This window comes from Meleagris gallopavo, chromosome 2 (assembly GCF_905368555.1).
Source record: "Meleagris gallopavo chromosome 2, MGAL_WU_HG_1.1, whole genome shotgun sequence".
In the NCBI taxonomy this organism is placed as follows: domain Eukaryota; kingdom Metazoa; phylum Chordata; class Aves; order Galliformes; family Phasianidae; genus Meleagris; species Meleagris gallopavo.
The window spans coordinates 106298311-106318413 of NC_139405.1; the positions used below are offsets into that span (position 1 = coordinate 106298311).

Consider the following 20103-nt stretch of genomic DNA (forward strand, 5'->3'; position numbering starts at 1 on the left):
TTGGTCAGCGGCGAGACACATGATCGCCGCCTCGTCCCGTTAGCGGCGGGCGATCCGCCCGTTCCACTTCCGCTCCGCTCGGCGCCTCCCGCCGGCCCGGGGGTGCTGGCGGCGGCCTGGCCCCCCTCGGCCCCGGGACTCTCGGTTTCTTTTGTTCCCTGCCAGCATGGAGTTCGCCGAGCTGATCAAGACTCCCCGCGCGGACAACGCCGTCCTTCACCGGCCCTTCCACCCGACCGTGGAGGGAACGCTGTGCCTCACCGGGCACCACCTCATCTTCTCCTCCCGGCGCCAGGATAACGAGGAGGAGCTGTGGCTGCTGCACTCCAATATCGACTGCATTGAGAAAAGGTGCGGGCCTTCCCGCCTGCCTCCCTGCCCTCCTGCGTGCTTGTCTCGGGGTTCGGTGGGCTCCGTACGCAGCTCTTAACGCCCGTCTGGTTTCTCCGGGCTTGTTCAACCCGCAGAAAAGAAGGCTGTGGGGTGACCTCACTGCGGCCTTACAGTGCCTAAAGGGAGCCTACAAACAGGAAGGGAATCAACTCTTTGAAAGGGCTGATAACAGCAGGATGAGGGGAAATGGTTTGAAGTTGAAGGAGGGAAGATTTATGTTGGATGTCAGGGGGAAGTTCTTTACAGAGAGAGTGGTGAGGTGCTGGAACAGCTGCCCAGAGAGGCTGTGGATGCCCCGTCCATCCCTGGAGGTGTTCAAGGCCAGGTTGGATGGGGCCCTGGGCTGGTATGAAATGTGGAGGTTGTTGTCCCTGCATATGGCAGGGGGTTGGAGCTTCATGATCCTTGAAGTCCCTTCCAACCCAAGCCATTCTGTGATTCTCCCCCTTGCTGTTCCAGGAATTATTAGCACTTAGCATTGTGATGCTTCTTGCCAGGACGGTGTGGTGAAGCTGTGTTGTGACTCTCCGGTGGCGCTTTACCTTTGTCCATCTCCTTTTGTCACAGTAACTTCAGAGATGAATCTTCTCCACATTGTTTCTGTTCTGTGTGCGCTGTTTCCTCACTGTGCTTCCCTTGTTCTGCTGAGTGACAGTCCCCTTTCTGGCCATAACCCACTGCTGCTTCACTGTGCTCCTTTTCTCAGTATGGTGATATAATATAGATCTGCCCTGTTCTCCTCTTTTAAAGCAATCTGGAAGAATAGGTTTCCCTTCTGACAAAAACAGGAAAGGTCCAGCAGCAATGGTTATAAAAATCAGGCTTTCTCACAATGGGTAAAGGACTTGGCACTGGTTAACTTTGTTCCTTTGGCTCTGATTTCTCCCAGTGTTTCTGAGAAATGCTGTTTAATAGCCTGAGGGTGGAGAGGAACAGAGTGAAACCTAAGGAAATCTGCTCCCATCTGGCACTGCTCAGTCATCAGGGAGGTTTGGCCTTGTCCTCGTTGCTGCTGCTAATAAACCAGCTATAGCTCTGTCTTATGAAATGATTATAAAGAAGCTTCTCTTTCTTTTTCATAGAATCATAGGATGGCCTGGGTTGAAAAGGACCACAGCGCTCATCCAGTTCCAACCCCCTGCTATGTGCAGGTCGCCAACCAGCAGCCCAGGCTGCCCAGAGCCACATCCAGCCTGGCCTTGGATGCCTGCAGGGATGGGGCATCCACAACCTCCTTGGGCAACCTGTTCCAGTGCCTCACCACCCTCTGGGGGATAAACTTCCTCCTAAGATCTAACTAAACCTTTCCCATCTCAGTTTAAAACCATTCCCCCTATCCTATCCCTCTTCACCCTTGTAAACAGCTGTTCCCCCTCCTGTTTATACAGCCTTCAAGTATTGGAAGGCCACAATGAGGTCTCCCTGGGAGCCTTCTCTTCTCTAAAGAATTTTTGAGTTTCACTGAAAAAGTAAGTTAATACCAAAGGAACAAGGAGTGTTAAAAGGTCTCTGGATTGGATGTTTTCCTCCCAGAGAATGGCTTTGTGTGAGTAATTGTCCCTATACAAAAGGATGGGAGAGCATGTTCTTCTCAGTGCTAGAGGGAATGCAATAAAAAGGCTCTTCAAGCCAATAAGGATTGTAGGAATCTCCTCTTTGGCACTGCCTGAGGTTATTAGTGCACCACAGCTGTGATACATGTCAGGTTTGTTGTCTTTTCTCCCACTTTCATTGTATTCTGTCTGAAAGTCTTTTCATAACTTACCAGCCCTCAGGGTGCTCTTCAATTTCTGGTGGTTTTTCCTACAACTTAATATGACCTTACAGTCCTTTTTATGGGGAAGAAAAAAAGTCTCAAGTGATCTCACATGGAGCTCTTCCTTAAAGTAACAGGGAAAGGGAGTGCTACTCTGCTGGTTCTGCACACTGGGAGTCTGAAATTGCATGTGCTTATTGCAGTGCTGTGCACAGACCAGCTCTGTGTTGGAGATGCAGAAGTGCCTCAAAGTGCCTCTAGTTCTTCCTTCAGCAGTACTAAAATTATAACAGGTTCTGCATGCTGACCTTAGCACTGAAGAAATAGATGATCTCCTTTCAGCTGAAGTAATTTCTAAATTACAGGCATTTCTCAGAGCCCAGGTGAGGCAACCACAGCTTAGCAACAGTCTCTTTTTAGAGCAGGTACAGTTCTGACTCTATGCGTGTGCTCTGACTGGAACCTTGCCCTTCAATTCTCATCTGCTTCTGTTTCTTACATCATTCCTGGCTGCTGCAAGCAGCTCTTCTGATGAATGAGGAAACTTTGCTGCTCTTCCTTAGCTCTCTGTTGTGCAAACTGAAATCTGTGTTGTTGCTGTGAACGCTGCTGACAACTTTAGGTGGAAAAAAAACACTCCTGCTCAGGCATCATCCAGCTTTCAGATACGCAAGGAAGACTGGAGAGGGCGTCTGTGTGCTGTGTTTACTTTGCAGCATAGAGCTTTTCTGGTTTGCTTTGTAAATGCTTGTGATAAGAGCTTAACTTCTGAGGTTCATAGAACAGATAGCTCCGTGGCACCGCAGGTATCAGAAACCAAACTTGTTTGTTAAAGAGATATAATATAGCCAGCCTGAAATGTTTTAAAATTCAAATTCTGCTCACTTGTTTTCAGCTGTCCTTGAAGTTTCAGCATATCGCTCTAAGGAGGCTGAGAACTTCATGGAATCATAGAAATGGTTTGGGTTGGAAGGAACCTTTAAGATCCCCCAGTTCCAACCTGCTGCAATAGGCAGGGACACATCCCTCTAGACCAGGTTGCTCACAGCCCCATCCAGCCTGGTCCTGAATGCTTCCAGTCTTACCAGGAAATAACTGAAGGTGCCCCTTCTTTCATCTTTTAAAGCAAAGTTGGGATGAAAGTCTTTTCCATCCTGTAATGCCACTCCACACAGATGAAATAAAGCAGAGTGCAGCTTGAAAACAACCAAATGTATATACACTTTGGAAAGATTATAGCGTATGTATTGTAGAGGAATTACTGCTAATGGCATTTTGTCTTGTAGGAAAAGCTATAATACTTCATCACGTTCTGAAAAGGCTCTTTTTTCATGTCTTGCTCTAGGTTTCTGGGCTCAGTGGGAACCATCATTATAAAATGCAAAGATCTGCGAATTATTCAGCTGGATATTCCTGGAATGGAGGAGTGTCTGAACATTGCTAGCTCTATTGAGGTAAGAATTTAAAATGGTAAACATGGATTCTCAGACCTCTGCTTTAGCTCAAGTAAGGGGGTAAATGTCACACGGGACATGTCCTGTTCTTTATAGTGCTGTTAAATATCATGGCTTGCACCAGGGTTACTATGCAGGCAAATCCCCTATTATGGTTAGATGATTATCAGCTTTCTTGTGATACTTGGCTGTGTGACTGCTAAACTACCCTTCAGGTGCCTATTTCAAGCTTGATAGCTGTATATGTTTGGATCACTTAAGTTTCTTAAGCTTTCATCATCGGTATTAGAGAAAAATCATACAGAAAGTGGTGTTTTAGAGGAAAACGTTTGAATCTTAGCCATGTGTTTCTTTCTCTCATCCACACAGGCACTTTCTACGTTGGATTCTGTCACTCTTATGTACCCGTTCTTCTACCGGCCCATGTTTGAAATAGTTGAGGATGGATGGAGTGCTTTTCTGCCTGAGAAAGAGTTTGAAGTCCTCAGTTCAGTGGTAAGTTGAATTTAAAGATTTGCACAGGCACTTGGGTATGCTTGTGCAAGTAGTCCTTGAATATAGCTTAGAGAAGAGAAAGCTCTGGGGGAGACCTCAGTGTGGCCTTCCAATACTTGAAGGGAGAGTATAAACAGGAGGGGAACAGCTGTTTGTGAGGGTGGATGGTGATAGGACAAGGGGAATGGTTTTAAAGTGAGACAGGGGAGGTTTAGGTGAGACCTTAGGAGGAAGTTTTTCCCCCAGAGGGTGGTGATGCACTGGAACAGGTTGCCCAAGGAGGCTGTGGATGCCCCATCCCTGCAGGCATTCAAGGCCAGGCTGGATGTGGCTCTGGGCAGCCTGGTCTGCTGGTTGGAGACCCTGCACATAGCAGGGGGCTGGAACTGGATGAGCACTGTGGTCCTTTTCAACTCAGGCCATTCTGTGATTCTATGAAGAGTTTTCCTCCTATAGTGTCTGGTCTGAAAATCTCTGATTCTAATAGCTGTCCAGTGCCTGGGTAGGAAAGAAGTGTCATTCAAGTATTCTCTCTGAATATCAGGCATTTCTGTTTCTGCTAAATATTACCATCTGGTGTACAGATTTCATTGTACAAATGGAGTTCTGAGGCCCATGTAAACCCTGCCTGGGAAGACAAACATCTTCTGTCCTTTGGAGATGGCTGCCTCGTTGTAGGAATTAATTCAGGATCTCTGGCATGGGTTTGCTCCAGTTAATTTTGCATCTGGAGAAGAGTGAATCTTTGTCAACCTCTTAACTGAAACAAGATATTTTTAAACAAATCTACGAAAAAATCTTTAACAATTAGTAGAAATTTCATAGCTTGGAGGGTGACATATCAATGCCCAATCCCAAATACTCTTTGCTCTAGCTTATGCTGGAGAAATACTGGGAGGGTTCAGAGAAGAGGATTTCTAGTTGCATTCTTCCAGGTGCCATGAAGACATGTTGATGTTATTTTGGTACCTGAGGGGTATCAATTGTTCACAGAATGCCTAAATATCCCAGATTGGAAGGGACCTCGAGGATCACGAAGCTCCAACCCCCTGCCACATGCAGGGCCACCAACCTCCACATTTCATAGCAGCCCAGGCTGCCCAGGGCCCCATCCAACCTGGCCTTGAACACCTCCAGGGATGGACGGGGCATCCACAGCCTCTCTGGGCAGCTGTTCCAGCACCTCACCACTCTCATAGGAAAGAACTTCCCCCTGACATCCAACCTCAATCTTCCCTCCTTCAACTTCAAACTATTTCCCCTCATCCTGCTGTTATCAGCCCTTTCCAAGAGCTGACTCCCCTCCTGTCTGTAGGCTCCCTTTAGGCACTGAAAGGCTGCAATGAGGTCACCCCACAGCCTTCTTTTCTGCAGGCTGAACAAGCCCAGCTCCCTCAGCCTGTCTTCATAGGGGAGGTGCTCCAGCTCTCAATTGTTCTTATGGAATTTCATGTTGAATCTCTTCATTTTAGGATGCTGAGTTTGATGTAGTGGGAGATGGCTGAACCCTGTCTGTTTTAACAGTGCCTTGGGTTAGCCTCTCTGCTCCAACTCTGTTTCACATGAAATGTGTGTTTGCTGCATCATCTTGGCTTTCTGAGCCTACATCCATTAGTACAACATCAAAGAATATTGATTTTTTTATCTGCAGTCCAGCCTGCCTGCAGGATTTGTTGCTTCCTGTTTGAGTAATAACTGGATCTGATCAGCTTGGCTGGATTCCTATGGTGAGATCACTAGGAAATTAAGGGAGTTCAGGGATCTTTCTTTTTTTGTCTCATAATTAGAGTACTCTCACTTGTCCTAGCTTTACCTGCTGTCAGAAGTCATGCAAGCTGATCTGTTACAATAACCAGCACCACAGCTTTTGTTTTAATCGCAGTTAGGTGAGTCAGGCATATAATCAGAGCACTCTCCTGTTTGGAGGCAGAGAAGCAGATGTGTGCCCAGCTCAGCAGTGGAGGCAAAGAAGCAGATGTGTGCCCAGCTCAGCAGTGGAGGCAAAGAAGCAGATGTGTGCCCAGCTCAGCAGTGGAGGCAGAGAAGCAGATGTGTGCCCAGCTCAGCAGCAGAAACATGCAGGCATTTCAGTGGGAATCAAAAGGAAGGGAACAGAATCGGGTCCTGTGTGATGGGAGGACGTGTGAGAGCAGGAAGGCAGCAGCAGGAGACCTTGGAGCTCAGTGAGAGGATGCAGGAGATGCTTTCCTTTTCCTGAGTATTTGAAAACCTTTTTAGATTTCAGGCATTGGCTCGCTGCTGACTTCTGAATGTACCAGCACAGAGATGCAGCTGCTAACACACATCTATTGGTATATTGCTTTTTCTTATAGAGAGGTAAAAGTGCTCTGATAACTTCTTTGTGGATCTCTCAGCTTTCTGAACATACGTTTCTTGGGAGGCTTACATTTAAAAACCTCATTACTTTGTAGTGCCTTGTCTCAATGGCAATGATTCATTCCTTTCAATGAAGTATTTTTAACAGTTGTTGATTAATTCTTGGCTTTTAACCTCAAACTTTGGCATTTCTTTCCATTTTTTAAAGAAATGGAGACAAAAGCCATGTTCAGTTGACTTACTTTCCCCAAACAACAGGCAAATATTGTTGAGCAAACACTTATTGTTCTGTAATTAAGCTTCTGTGACAGACTACAACAAGTGACCAATTATTTTTTTTCTGTTAAATCAAATGAATGGAATTAAGGAGGTTGTCTCCTCTTTTATGTTATCCATCTATATGTGTGGTGCCTTCCCTTCCTCTGTATGGCAGCACCTCATCACCCATGGTAGTTCCAATAGTGCATTCAACAATTGTCTGTTACAGGACAGTTTTAAAGCTCTTAGGCACTTGAAATGGCAAAGTATACAAGTTAGAATTTAAAAAAGATGATGTAATATATTGCCTTTTTTTTTTTACTGTGATATTTTGCTGTGTAATAATAGTCTATTTCTCTTGATTGATGTTGTTCTCCCAACACTGAGACTTGCCTGTGTGGTTCCTGATGCTTTGGTCTGATGGAATATCTCACAGAATCGTATGATTCACCCAGCATTGCTCCCAGAGCTTGACAGACAGCACTCCCCATTCTATCTCAGGTTTGGGATTTGGGAGGCTGTTCCTCTGCCACACATTCTCGCCTTCAATCCATAAAGGATTTCATTTGATCTGAAGAAAATAGAGCAATTTACTAATTTGAGTGTGCTGTCAGTTGTTGAAGAATGTTGCAGAATGTGATATTTATTTTCGAAGGAATAATCTCCAGCGCACGACAGCAGGATTCTCATCAAGCACTGACTCCAAAAGCAGCTGTTCTGCTATACCCAACAAATGGACAGAGTAGTTCAGCTGAGGATCAGTCAGTGAAGTGCTGGGCTGATGCTTCGTATAAATGTCACAGGAGCAGAGCAGAAAGTCCAGAGTGCCTGCAGGCTCCACTCTGCTGTGCTGTCAGATGAGACTTTAAAGGTAAATGTGTGAGAGGAGTCAAGGACAGTGAGTGGCTGAATGGGATTAGAATACCCAGCTGGATTTTCCAGTTGTCTGAGTAATCAGAGGAGAGCTAATAGGTGGGGATGGACAGGCTTCCCTTCTGCTCACTTGTAGGACTGCAGCATACTGTGAGCTGTAACTCTGAAAATGCAGCTTCCTCTTAAAGTTAGGTGAAAAGGCCCTGAAAAGTTTGTACATTAACAATGTAATCAACACAAGAGTATTTCATTGTCACCAAATTGGGTTCTTTTTTTCCTTAGTCATCAAAGAGCTTAGGATCCTAGACATCTTTTATCTACCCTCCTGGAGTTTCTTATGAGTAACTGAATTTTCTGGCTCACTTTGCATCGGTGTAGATTTTACTTCTGTCAGACAAGGATCAATCTTGGCATCTGTTGTTATCCTTCTCATCTGCACAAACTGTTGCAGGGCTTGCAGCCATCTGCCTGTTCCTGGTAGGGACCTCCTGTTGCTGCTTTGCAGGGTTCTTCTGGCTCCTAGGTAGGTTTCTAGTGCTCTTGTAAGTCTTATTAGCAGAGCCCAAATTACTTCATACTCTTTTGTTTACAGTGACTTCTTCTAGCAATGATAAGCATTTGGGAGGAAGGATAGCTATTGCTCTAGCCTCCCAGTAACATTTGAAAGTTGCTATTTCTAAAAAGTACCAAGGCAAACAAAGTAGAAATGTGAGAATCTCACACTAACGCTGACTACCTTTCTTCCTTTGGAGTCTTCTCCCCTTTTGTGCTCATTCCATAATCCTTTGCACTTCCAGCCTTAAGTGGAATTTGGTTTTGAGGCTCCTTCAAGCACTCATCTCTTGCTGGGAGAAGTTCATGCTGGAGTAAGCTTTGACAGCTCTGCAGAGGGTAACTGGATCTCTGCAGAAGTGGCCATGCTGCAGAAGGCAAATAGTGCTAATTGCTGCCATTCTCCTCTTCCTTGCCATATAGATTACAACTGGATGACATAACAGTATCTGTCTCATGTTATAAATGGTGAGGAGAGACAGTTGTGGACAGAGTGAAGTTACCAGTGGAGATAAATCAGGTTGCTGCTTTCATTCCCTGTCATGCTGGTGATATCAGTGACAGCCAGTCTCTCAAAAAGTGTATTGCAGAGTTTTGATTCTGCCTTCCCTGCATCCTATGTGACAGTCAAATATTTGTCAGTTCCTTTCTATGTCCATGCATATTATTTTCCATTGTAAATAAGTTGTGGATGGTCATCTCAGATGTGCTGTAATTTGACACAGGCACCCCAACGAGCTCTAAAAACATCATTTTTGATGCACCAAAAGCATGAGCTGTCACTAGTCAGCCTCTCATATGCAATCAAGGCATTTTTCATCTCTTCCTGTGATGCATTTGCCAGAGGCAGTTTAACTTTGGCATCTGGGAAAGACTTCACTCCTTAGTGTAGATATTCAAAGAAGCTGTCTTGAGGTAAATGAACTGAACACAGGTAGCAATTGCTGTCCTTGATGATACACAAAGTTGTATTTTCCAGCATCTTTCATAGTCTGCCACCAAAAGACAGTTTTGCTGCCTCTCGGGCTCCACATCCCTTTTGCATTGCATCTGTTGATGATGAAGCCGTGTCGTGGATTGGATCAGCTTGTTCACCTGGTGGGAATGCTTCCTTGCAAGGAAACACTTCTAAATTGATCCAGTGAGCTGGGCAAGTAGCAAGTATGATTGAGTATCAGTCAGGAGGTGTAAGGCAAGAGGTGGCATGTCTGTGGAGAGAAGCTAAGAGGACAAGAGACATCCTGATCAGAGCTGACCTTCCTGCAGGCATTCAAGGCCAGGCTGGATGTGGCTCTGGGCAGCCTGATCTGGGGGCTGTGGGACCCTGCACATAGCAGGGGGTTGAAACTAGATGATCTTTGAGGCCTTTTTCAACCCAGGCCATTCTATGATTCTATGAATCAATTTTCTTCATATGATCACAGACAGAAAGTCTGCCTTTAGTCAAAGCTTGCAATGCTTTGCTGTCCCAGGATGGTGTCAGTGCTGAGCTGAGCGTGTAGGCTGGGCTTGTCCAAGGCTTCAGGTAGGGCAGTGTCCAGCCTGGACTTCAGTGAGAGCCTCTCACCGGTGAGACCACTTGTTGACCTTTGGTTTTACCTGAAATGGAGCCAACTGTCGTGTGTGACCCGAGGTATCTGATAGCCCATGTGTTCTGCCAGCTACTTGTTGGAAATAGCACCGACTGAATGCTGGCAGCCTGCAGGTTCTTGCACAAGCATTGAGCTCCTGGAAGCTGGAAAATTATGTAATGGGAGTTCACGATGAGAACTTTGTGCTCAGGTGCTGGGGTGGTTCTAGGAAGTGCTTTTGGAGAAGGAGCTGTAGTGCCTTACGTAAAGCAGAGCCCAGAGTGGAGGTGTGAAATTGCAATTTTAACCTCAAAGCAGCTTCATCACCTGAAATGGGTGAACGTTTTTACCTTTCTTGGCCTTCTTTGTTACAGCAGTGTTTATACATTCCTGTTCTGAGGTCACTCTGGAAGTGAGATGCTGTGCTCTCTCTCTAAGACTGAAGTTGCCTGCTTAGCAACTTAGACCGTAGTGTGTACTGCAGGTATGTTTCTTGCTGTGCCTGTGAAATAATTCAAAGCCACAACCACATAGTTCTGACCACGTGGGTGAATTTTGTGCTGTTTGAGGATATGGAAAAACTAAATCAGGAGCTGTTGTTGAACAAATTGCACACCTCAAGAAGCAAAATCATCTCAGTGTTTTGCAGGCAGCAGAAGAGATGACCTGCGTGCTGGGTAATGAGCTTCTGAGGGCTGCTGCAGTATGGTTGCAAACAGCATCAGGAGGTTGGGGTTTTTTGGGGGAGGAAAGGATCAGCAATTCTATAAGTGGATGCTAGCAGTCCTATAGGCAGGGATATACCTTCTGTATCTGACTGTGGGAGCTCCTTAGTAAGCCTTACTGTAGGAGTAACAGCCTGTGTGTTCTGACCCAATGCCTGGATGTGCTCGTCTCTTTCAGACAGATGAATGGCGTCTCAGCTATATCAATAAGGACTTCTCCATCTGCCCTTCCTACCCTCCAGTGGTTATTGTCCCCAGATCCATCGATGATGAAACACTTCAGAAAGTTGCAGTGTATCGCCATGGCGGTCGCTTCCCGGTCCTCAGCTATTATCATAAGAAGAACGGCATGGTAAGCTGCATTTGGTTAGTTGGTCGTACCTGAAAGAGGCATATAAACCTGCTCAGATCTCATCAGCCTTCTTTAATGACAAACAACTTGTGCTTTAGACTTAATACAGTTCATGAGACATTCTCTCATATTATTTTCCGACTTATTTTTAAGCTTCGAAACTGCTTCTGGGTGATGGAATGAGTAATCTCCATCTTAGAAATAGCTATTAATGTGCTTGTTTGGGCACATATGTGGCATGAGCTTGTCTCATCTTGCCCTTAGTGCTGTGAGCTTGTAAAGCCATAATTGGCACCCTAACTTGCTTTATCTGCCAAGAGGCTTCGTACTGAAAGGATGGCAGAAACCACATTGTCCTGTCTCTGGGTGATGGGCTGCCTCCTTCACAGTGGAATCTTGGTGACAGCAAGTGTGCACGGAGCCAGCACTGCTTCTGCTGTGTAACTGTTGGTTGAGTGATCAGAACAATCTGTTCTCCAAGCCTTTCAGTATAACGTGTTTCAGGAGCAGCAAAATCCTGCTGTTGCACAGACTCCAGGAACTGATACGTTATAATTAAATGTACTTTATGAAATCGTTGAGTAATTCCCTGCATCTTGCTGATGTAGTCGGTTCTGAGGATGTTGGGGTGCCCAGCTTGCATCCCTGATCCAGGTTCCTGGGTCAGATGCTGCGTTCTCACCTCCCATGGACAAGATTTGTAAGGACACCTAATCTAATCCTGCAGTACTCTACTTTTGTGGGTTGTTTTTTTTTTTTGCCTCCAGTTTCCTAAGTCACGCATTCAGCTCTTTCTCTGCTTGGGTGAAAGCTGTTGAAGGAAGACTTGTTCAGTCACCCATCTGAATTGGGCACGTTTCAGGTGTGAGGAATGTAACAGCATTTGTCTCAGTGCGTGAACTTGTGACAGTAATGCTGTCTGTCGTGTTGCTCTCTTGGCTTTGGGCTCCCAGTACAGCTGGGGGTGCTGACTGGCTGTTCTCACCTCTTGAATGCTTCAGCTGTTGGTATGAAGCAGAACTCTAGTTGGAAAAGCAGTTATGAAAGAAAAATCTCAGCTAATAGATCTGTAGAACTAGGGCTTATTTGTGTAGCTGCTGAGGAGAGCTATTCCTAACTTACCTGCATCTTTGGCACCTGGAATACTCGAGTCACACACAGATTTGGAAAGAGACTTTAAAAATGATGATCCTAAAAACACTGGTTTGTGAAGGAATTATAGGCAGGAGTTTGTGAAGATGGCCCTGTGATAATAATTAAAGGGATCAGGTCTCTGAGAAGTCTAATGTAAGAGGTACTCTGCCAAATGATTGCACAACAAGCTCAGTCTCTGCACTTGAAAGAATGGAAGATTCAGGGCAAGGGGAAACAGGAGGAACCAGAGAAACATGGGTCAGTGTTTTTGTGCATCAAACAGTGCAGACGAGCACGTTTTTCTGATTGTCCTGATGTTGTGGATCAAACTTGAAGCTGATATGAGAAGTGCAGTGGGATGAGAGGTGTGTTTGAATCACAGAATGGCCTGGGTTGAAAAGGACCACAATGCTCATCCAGTTCCAACCCCCTGCTATGTGCAGGTCACCAACCAGCAGCCCAGGCTGCCCAGAGCCACATCCAGCCTGGCCTTGGATGCCTGCAGGGATGGGGCATCCACAGCCTCCTTGGGCAACCTGTTCCAGTGCCTCACCACCCTCTGGCTGAAAAACTTCCTGCTAATATCCAACCTAAACCTCCCCTGTCTCAGTTTCAAACCATTCCCCTTGTGCTATCACCATCCACCCTCACAAACAGCCGTTCCCCCTCCTGTTTATACGCTCTTCTCAAATACTGGAAGGACACCACAGAAAAACTACAGATCCAGGAGTGCTCCATTTGCCATTTTCCTCTCTGAGCAGATACGTAAGAAGCTCCTTAAGGTTGAGAGTCTTAAGACTCTGTTTCCTAATTGGGGATTACTTGTCTCCACAGGTGATGATGCGAAGCAGCCAGCCTCTGACAGGTACAAACGGGAGACGCTGTAAAGAAGATGAGAAACTTGTTAATGCCACTCTTCGTCCTGGGAAGCGTGGGTACATCATTGACACGAGGTCCCTGAATGCTGCCCAGCAGGCCAGGGCTAAAGGAGGAGGCTTTGAACAAGAAGTGTATTATCCCCAGTGGAGGAGGATTCACAGGTGCATTGAGAGGTGGGTGAGATCACACAGGCCTTCTTCTGCACTGGGCTTTGGAGGGTTGTGTTGGCAGAGCCACGCCAGCTCCATGGAATAATTGTCTTCTGTAAGACATGGCTGTGCATCTTGATTGTTGTCAGTAGGGTTGCATTCTAGCAAAATGCAGGTTTTTAGCTTTGGAGCAGCTTGTTTTGAACAGCTTGATGCTGCTGCAGGTTTCAGATATTTTGCAGTCTCCCTGTGCCATCTATGTTTCTGACCATCCGTAGTTGCAATCCAGCTTTCCTTTTTGCAGTGCATGTGAATGAAGAAGTCCTTTGCTAGGGAATTGCTACAGGAGAGGACTTGAGCGTGGCTGTCACAACTTTGTATCCAGTACTTTTCTCTGGAAATTTAATATTTTATTGGCTATGTGGAGACAAGTTGCTGGAGTAAACAGACCTTTGATCTGACTTTGTTCTACTGCTCCTGAGCCTTGGTTTTGGGGAGTCTTTCTATATGGGCATGCAGTAATGTTGCTGGGTCTATTCAAAGTCAGTTACTCTTACTTGCTGTGTAGGCTAGCTTCTGAGAAGCTAATAGAAGGATTTTCCTATCCTCTACTTTGAACTGTTAGGTTTTGCTTCTCAAAACTGTAGAATTGTCGGTTACTTTGCAGGTTGATGGTAGGCATCAGGTTTATTCATTCCTCTCTTTGCATTTCTTGTAAGGTTTTTTTAAGCTTTTTGAGGTCTAGTCTACTGGCTGCATCCTTTGTTACCCTGAGCACGTGCTGGAGTCACTGGGAAGTGACATCTGATCCACTTGTAGTTTGATGCTTCTGGATGGCATGTTGTGATACAGGGCCAGAGAAGCAGCTCACTTTACCACTGCGTGCAGAATGCCAGCTTTCCAGATCTTGAGGATGCACTTCAACTGCAAAAGTGAAACAAAATGCATTCCCTCTCCCTATCCTTTTAATCTTCTACCTTATTCACTTAGCCAAACTAATCTTTGTGTGGTCCTACATTGCGAAGCTGAGTCTGGCTTAGAGTTTTGTGTTGCAGTGGGAGTTATGTGATGAATGGTTTTTGGGTTACTGTTGCAGCTCTGCAGGTTAAAGCAGCCAGCATAACAGGAAACAAAACACTTGAAGCTTGGCTCACGCTTGCTAACATCCATGCCAGACTGCAGTGACACGTGTGTTTGGTAAGAGGACTAAGGCTCTGAAGCACTTTGCATATAAAGTGTAGGTATGGCTGAATGCAGGCAGAGCTCAGATCTGAGCTCTGTTGTAATACCCCATGAAGCAATTTGTTTTGAAATGGAAGAGACAACTTCTGTCCAGATAGTGGTGTTCTGCTGGCATCTAGCCATGGCTTGGGATTCCTGGCGAAAGCAGGCTCTGAATAATGACATGACATCCCTGGGGTCATCCTTCCTCATGTAACTGTGCATAACTCTCAGTGCTTCATTTTGATATCAGTAATTCTGAGATCAGTGCGTGTTTTGTCTGTTTTTCTGCATTACTGCTAATATTTCCAATATTTTGCTCTTCCCAAAGGTTTAATATTCTGCAGGAAAGCCTCATCAAACTCGTAGAAGCTTGCAATGACCAGTCACACAACATGGACCGCTGGCTCAGTAAACTGGAAGCTTCCAACTGGATGACTTACATCAAAGAGATACTCACTGCAGCTTGCCTAGCTGCTCAGTGTATTGATAGGTAAAGCTTTTTATTTCTTATTCAAAGAGCCTAGGGTTTCTCATTCACTGGTTAGAATAATTGTTAAATACATTTATTTCCTGTTTAGGTGTTAATACTTAAACCTCTAGTAACTGGCCACCATAACTAGCTTGCTTGCACTTAATGCACAGCATTGTTTCCTCGTCATGATTAAAGAATATTCCTTTAGTACCTCACGTTTGCATTTGAGTACAAGCCTGAGGGAGGAAATGTTGACTAAGGGTGAGTATTATCTCACCTAGATGAGATCTATTCCTGTGTCTGCTTCTACTGCTCTAACAAAGTTGGTTTTATTGGAGTTTTAAAGTATTTTTTCAACTGAAAGCTTCCAGTACCCCAGGTCACTTTCAGGCTGCTTCTAGGAGAAATGGATTTTTTTTATTATTCTCCTAGGAATTGGTCCATTGCAAAGAGCTCTCAACCTTTATCCCCCTGGTCTATCTGAGAAATCTTGCTCGTTTATTATAAGTGTTTGTGACTCTAACCTAACATTTCTTTAATAAATGCTCCTCACTTGACTAACTTATCCTCAAGCTTGAGAGAGAAGCTTAATGTCAGGTGTCAGGATTTAAGACCAAAGGTAGGGGTGTAAATGCAGTCTTTTTGTGGCCCTGGAAGGAGAAAGCCTTTCTCAAGGCTGAAGAAGCCCTCGCTTTTCATAGCAGCTGGGGAACATTACACAGCTACGCAAGCAAAGCTGAAATGCAGCCTCATTGGTAGAATTACTGCATTGAAATATGAGCTACTGTGCGTTCTAAAAGCACTGATGGTATCTGTTTAGTTATAGGTTGTGCCAGGAAAGGATGGCTCTCAAATCAATGGTTTTATCTGTAATTCTTTCCCCTTGTGTACACTGAGAAAAATCAGTGATGAAACTCCTCTGGCTTCTCGGGAGAGCAGACGGTTTTGTCATTTTTAAGCTCTCCTTTTTTCTGTTTACCTGGAGTTCTGACATGCCAGCACCAATCTGATGCCTTGCCTGCCTCGCTCGGAGCCTGGTGATGGTAGCTGAGCTGATAAAAGTGGCTCAGTTATGTTGGCCCCAGGGAGGGAGTGGCTGGAACATCTTTCTGGGGCAAAAAAGATGAAATGTAAAACTGTTATCCCCATGTGCTCCACTTTGATGAGAGCATAGGCTTGGTGATTGACTTCTGCAGTTGTGCTTGGCAGTGAAGGGGCCTCTGCTGCTGTCTGGGGGAGGAGCAGAGAAAATATCTGAAGATCATCTGAACTGTTGAAGCACTGGGTTTATTTTAGGTTTAGGACTGTAAACAAAGATGTTGCAATGTTTAAGGTATGGATTTATTACTGCTTTTCAATTCAAAAAGCAGATAACATCTATCTGCAGGATTACTTGCTTCTCAGATGGAGCTGTTTTACCCACGCTTTGCTGCTAAACTTGGGTATCTGCACAGAAACAAATACAGCCTGCAGTGAATCTCCTTTCTATGTAATGATGTTAGCAGAATTGAGACATCAGTTCAAGGTCTGGGAGGAGTAAGGGGTATAAATGCCACTTAATACCATCCAGTCTTTCCTTCATGAGTATTTAAATTAGATTCTGGAAGCATATCTAAATGTGGCCTAGGATGGAGGAAGACCAGAGGGAATCAGCTGTCCTGGGGTGTGGGTCATGTGAGCCCCTAACAGCATGCAAGACCCTCCTGTCCCAAACTGCCACGTGTTTTGCTCCTCATGTTCTGCTGCTTCACTTGTGCTGGCTGGTGAGCAGGAAGCCTTTGTTCCTGGCTCTTAGACAAGCTTTCTTGCTCAGGACAAACAATTTATCTCCCTTTCTAGAGACCAAGCTCTGCCTTTCTCCATTCTTTCTCCTGAACTGGCTTGCTTCTCTTTCAGGAAAGCAGTTAAGGTGCAGGTGTGAGCAAGAATCTCACAGTACTTTTTACAGAACATTTGGGAAGATGATCCATCTTCAGAGGGTATGGGAGCATTTCAGAGTACTTAGCAAAACAATAAATGATGAGCAAAGTCTGATGTGTTGTCATTCACTGGGGTGTGTTCCTGGGATGTGTTCTGCTCATTCATACTGTTATTCCCTTCCATCTTTCTCACAGGGAAGGTGCATCAGTGTTGGTTCATGGGACTGAAGGAACTGATTCAACACTCCAGGTAACTTCTCTGGCACAGATTATCTTGGATCCAGACTGCAGGACCATACAAGGCTTTGAATCTCTTCTTGTCAGGGAGTGGCTACAGGTAGGTCCTGGTGGACAAAATGTCAATCTGTTCTCTTGGCATTTCCATTGGGAAATGGCCTGAGAGGCAGTAAACAGGTTACATCTTGGTGTACATGTGTGAACAAATAATCCTTGTCTGAAGAAGCAGAATCACAGAATTGCCAGGGTTGGAAGGGACCTCAAGGATCATCAAGCTCCAACTCCCCTGCCCCAGACAGGGCCGCCAACCTCCACATTTCATACCAGACCAGGCTGCCCAGGGCCCTATCCAACCTGGCCTTGAACACCTCCAGGGATGGACGGGGCATCCACAGCCTCTCTGGGCAGCTGTTCCAGCACCTCACCACTCTCACAGGAAAGAACTTCCCCCTGACATCCAACCTAAATCTTCCCTCCCTCAACTTAAAACCATTTCCCCTTGTCCTGCTGTTATCTACCCTTTCCAAGAGTTGACTCCCCTCCTGTCTGTAGGCTCCCTTTAGGTACTGAAAGGCTGCAATGAGGTCACCCCACAGCCGCCTTTTCTGCAGGCTGAACAAGCCCAGCTCCCTCAGCCTGTCTTCATAGGGGAGGTGCTCCAATCCCCTGATCATCTTTGTGGCTCCTCTGGACCCTCTCCAACAGCTCCCTGTCCTTCTTGTACTAGGGGCTCCAGACTTGGACACAGTACTGCAGAAGGGGCCTCACAAAAGCAGAATAGAGGGGGACAATCACCTCCCTGTCCCTGCTGGCCACCCCTCTTCTGATGGAGCCCAGGATACCATTTGCTTTCCAAGCAGCAAGAGCACACTGCTGGCTCATGTTATGCTTTTCATCTATCAAGACCCGCAGGTCCTTCTATGTAGGGCTGCTCTCAAGGACCGCTCCTTCCAGTCTGTATGGATGCCTGGGATTCCTCCGACCCAAGTGCAAAACTCTGCACTTTGCTGTGTTGAACCTCAGGTTCACCCAGGCCCACCTTTCACGCCCGTTGAGGTCCCTCTGAATGGCATCCCTTCCTTCCACCGTGTAAATAGCACCATTCAGCTTGGTGTCATCAGCAAACTTGCTGAGGGTGCACTCAATTCCATCATCGATGTCATTGATAAAGATGTTAAAGAGCACTTTTCCCTGGGTTATTTCAGTAGAGTTTTGAGTTGGGTAGTGCTGAAATTTCGCCCTGAGAAGGGCTCCCAAATAGATGGGAGCTTCTCAGCAGTGGCACAGGACAAAGGCAGGTACCAGCTGACTGCAGAAGAGGAGCCCTGCCTGCTTTGCTGCACAGTGGCCACACAAGGTGCAGGCACTGGTGTAGAAGACAGAGCCCTGGGGGTCACTGCTCGTTACCAGCCTCCACCTGGACACAGAGCCATTGATGACCACCCTCTGTCTGCGGCCTTTCAATCAGTTTCTTATCCATCGAGTGCTCCACCCATCAAATCCACATCCCTCTAATTTGGAGATAAGGATGTGTCTGGGCCTTGTCGAAGGCCTTGCACAAGTCCAGGTAAATGACATCAGTCACCTTTCCCTTGTCCACCAATGCCCTCACTCCACCATAGGAGGCCACCAGATTGGTTAAGCATGACCTTCCCCTGGTGAAGCCCTGCTGGCTGTCTCGGATCACACGCTCATTCCTCATGTGATAAAGCATGTCATACAGGATGACCTGTGACCTGTTCCATGATTTTCCCAGGCACAGAGGTGAAACTCACCAGCCTGTAGTTCCCAGGGTCCTTGTAAATGGGAGGGATGTGACCTTTCCTCCAGTCATCCGGGACCTCACCTGACAGCCATGAGTTTTCAAATATGATGGTGAGCAGCTTGGCAACCACCTCAGCCAGCTCCTTCAGCGCCCTGGGCTGGACGCCATCCGGCCCCATAGACTTGTACACATCCAGTCTCATGAGGCGGTCTCGGACTTGTTCTGCCCTTACAGTGTGGGAGGATTTACTGCCATGGTCCCCACTCATAGGTTCAGGGATGCAGGGCTCAGGGACGTGAGAAGTACTGGAATCCTGGCCACCAGTGAAGACCAAGACAAAGAAGTCATTCAGTACCTCAGCCTTTTCTTCATCCATTGAAGCCAGTTCTCCCTTCACATTCACCAAAGGAGGCACACTCGCTTTGGCCTGTGTCTTCTGGCCAGTGTACCTGTAGAATGTCTTCCCATTGTTTTTCACATCCCTCGCCAAGTTCAGTTGCCTTTCCTGATCCCACGTCTGCAGATCTGGATGGCATCCCTGTATTCTTCCCAAGTGACCCGGCCTTGTTTCCAGAGCTTGTACGCACCTTTCTTGCCCTCAGTGCCCAGCAGGACCTTGCTGAGCCATGCTGGTTTCCTACCTCCTCTGCCCGCTTTCTTATTCAGAGGGACAGAGAGCTCTTGTGCTCTCAGAAAGGCGTCCTTGAAGAGTAGCCAGCTCTCCTCAACATCTTTGTTTTTAAAGATGGCATCCCAGGGGATCTTGGCCAACAGTCCATTGAGCACCTTAAAGTTCGCTTTTCCAAATTCAGGGTCCTGACGCCACTCTTTGCCAGGCGCACATCCCTTGAGATCACAAACTCGACTAGGACATGCTCACTGCAGCTAGGCTGCCTCCAACCTTAACGCCTTTAATGATCTCAAGTAAAGTTGTTACCGAGTCACTTGTACCTCTGGCACATCATGGGGCCTGTACCTCTCGCTGCAGTTTTGCAGTTTGGGGCAGCAGCCTGTTTTATGTGCGTAAGATGAACAACTCTTTAGAATACCATCTGGACTGAAACAGAAAACTTTCATTTCACTCTTTGTATTACTGGAGTTAATATCCTCATCTCGGTTCTTTGGTGCCCCTACAGCAGTTCATTCTTAGTTAAAAATATCCCATCAACTACATAGCCTGAAAAGGCAGAAAAGTATCACTGGGTGTTTGAAGCTGCACATGCTGCATGTGCTCTGGGGGAACAGCTGTTTACAAGAGTGAAGAGGGATAGGTCAAGGGGGAATGGTTTTAAACTGAGACGGGAGGTTTAGGTTAGATCTTAGGAGGAAGTTTTTCACTCAGAGGGTGGTGAGGCACTGGAACAGGTTGCCCAAGGAGGTTGTGGATGCCCCATCCCTGGAGGCATTCAAGGCCAGGCTGGATGTGGCTCTGGGCAGCCTGGTCTGCTGGTTGGCGACCCTGCACATAGCAGGGGGTTGGAACTAGATCATTTTGAGCCTTTTCAACCCGAGCCATTCTGTGGTTCTGTGATACTCACATTCTGTTGCTCTTTGTGAT

The 20103-nt window shown here is 46.3% G+C and overlaps 1 protein-coding gene across 3 annotated transcripts in view; it reads left to right on the forward strand.

Moving 5' to 3' along the window:
- MTMR9 (myotubularin related protein 9) overlaps nucleotides 1-20103 on the forward strand; it is a 26884-nt gene continuing 6781 nt past the window's right edge. Inside the window, exons 1-7 of one of the 3 annotated variants that reach the window (XM_085218318.1) lie at nucleotides 1-351; nucleotides 3495-3603; nucleotides 3973-4098; nucleotides 10593-10766; nucleotides 12735-12952; nucleotides 14481-14642; nucleotides 16739-16880. In XM_085218318.1, coding sequence (XP_085074444.1) covers nucleotides 167-351; nucleotides 3495-3603; nucleotides 3973-4098; nucleotides 10593-10766; nucleotides 12735-12952; nucleotides 14481-14642; nucleotides 16739-16880 — 1116 coding nt within the window. In that variant the 5' untranslated portion in view covers nucleotides 1-166. Of the gene's footprint in view, nucleotides 352-3494; nucleotides 3604-3972; nucleotides 4099-7348; nucleotides 7565-10592; nucleotides 10767-12734; nucleotides 12953-14480; nucleotides 14643-16738; nucleotides 16881-20103 lie in introns of those variants that run through there. The other 2 variants (XM_085218317.1, XM_085218319.1) reach the window with 2 other exon arrangements.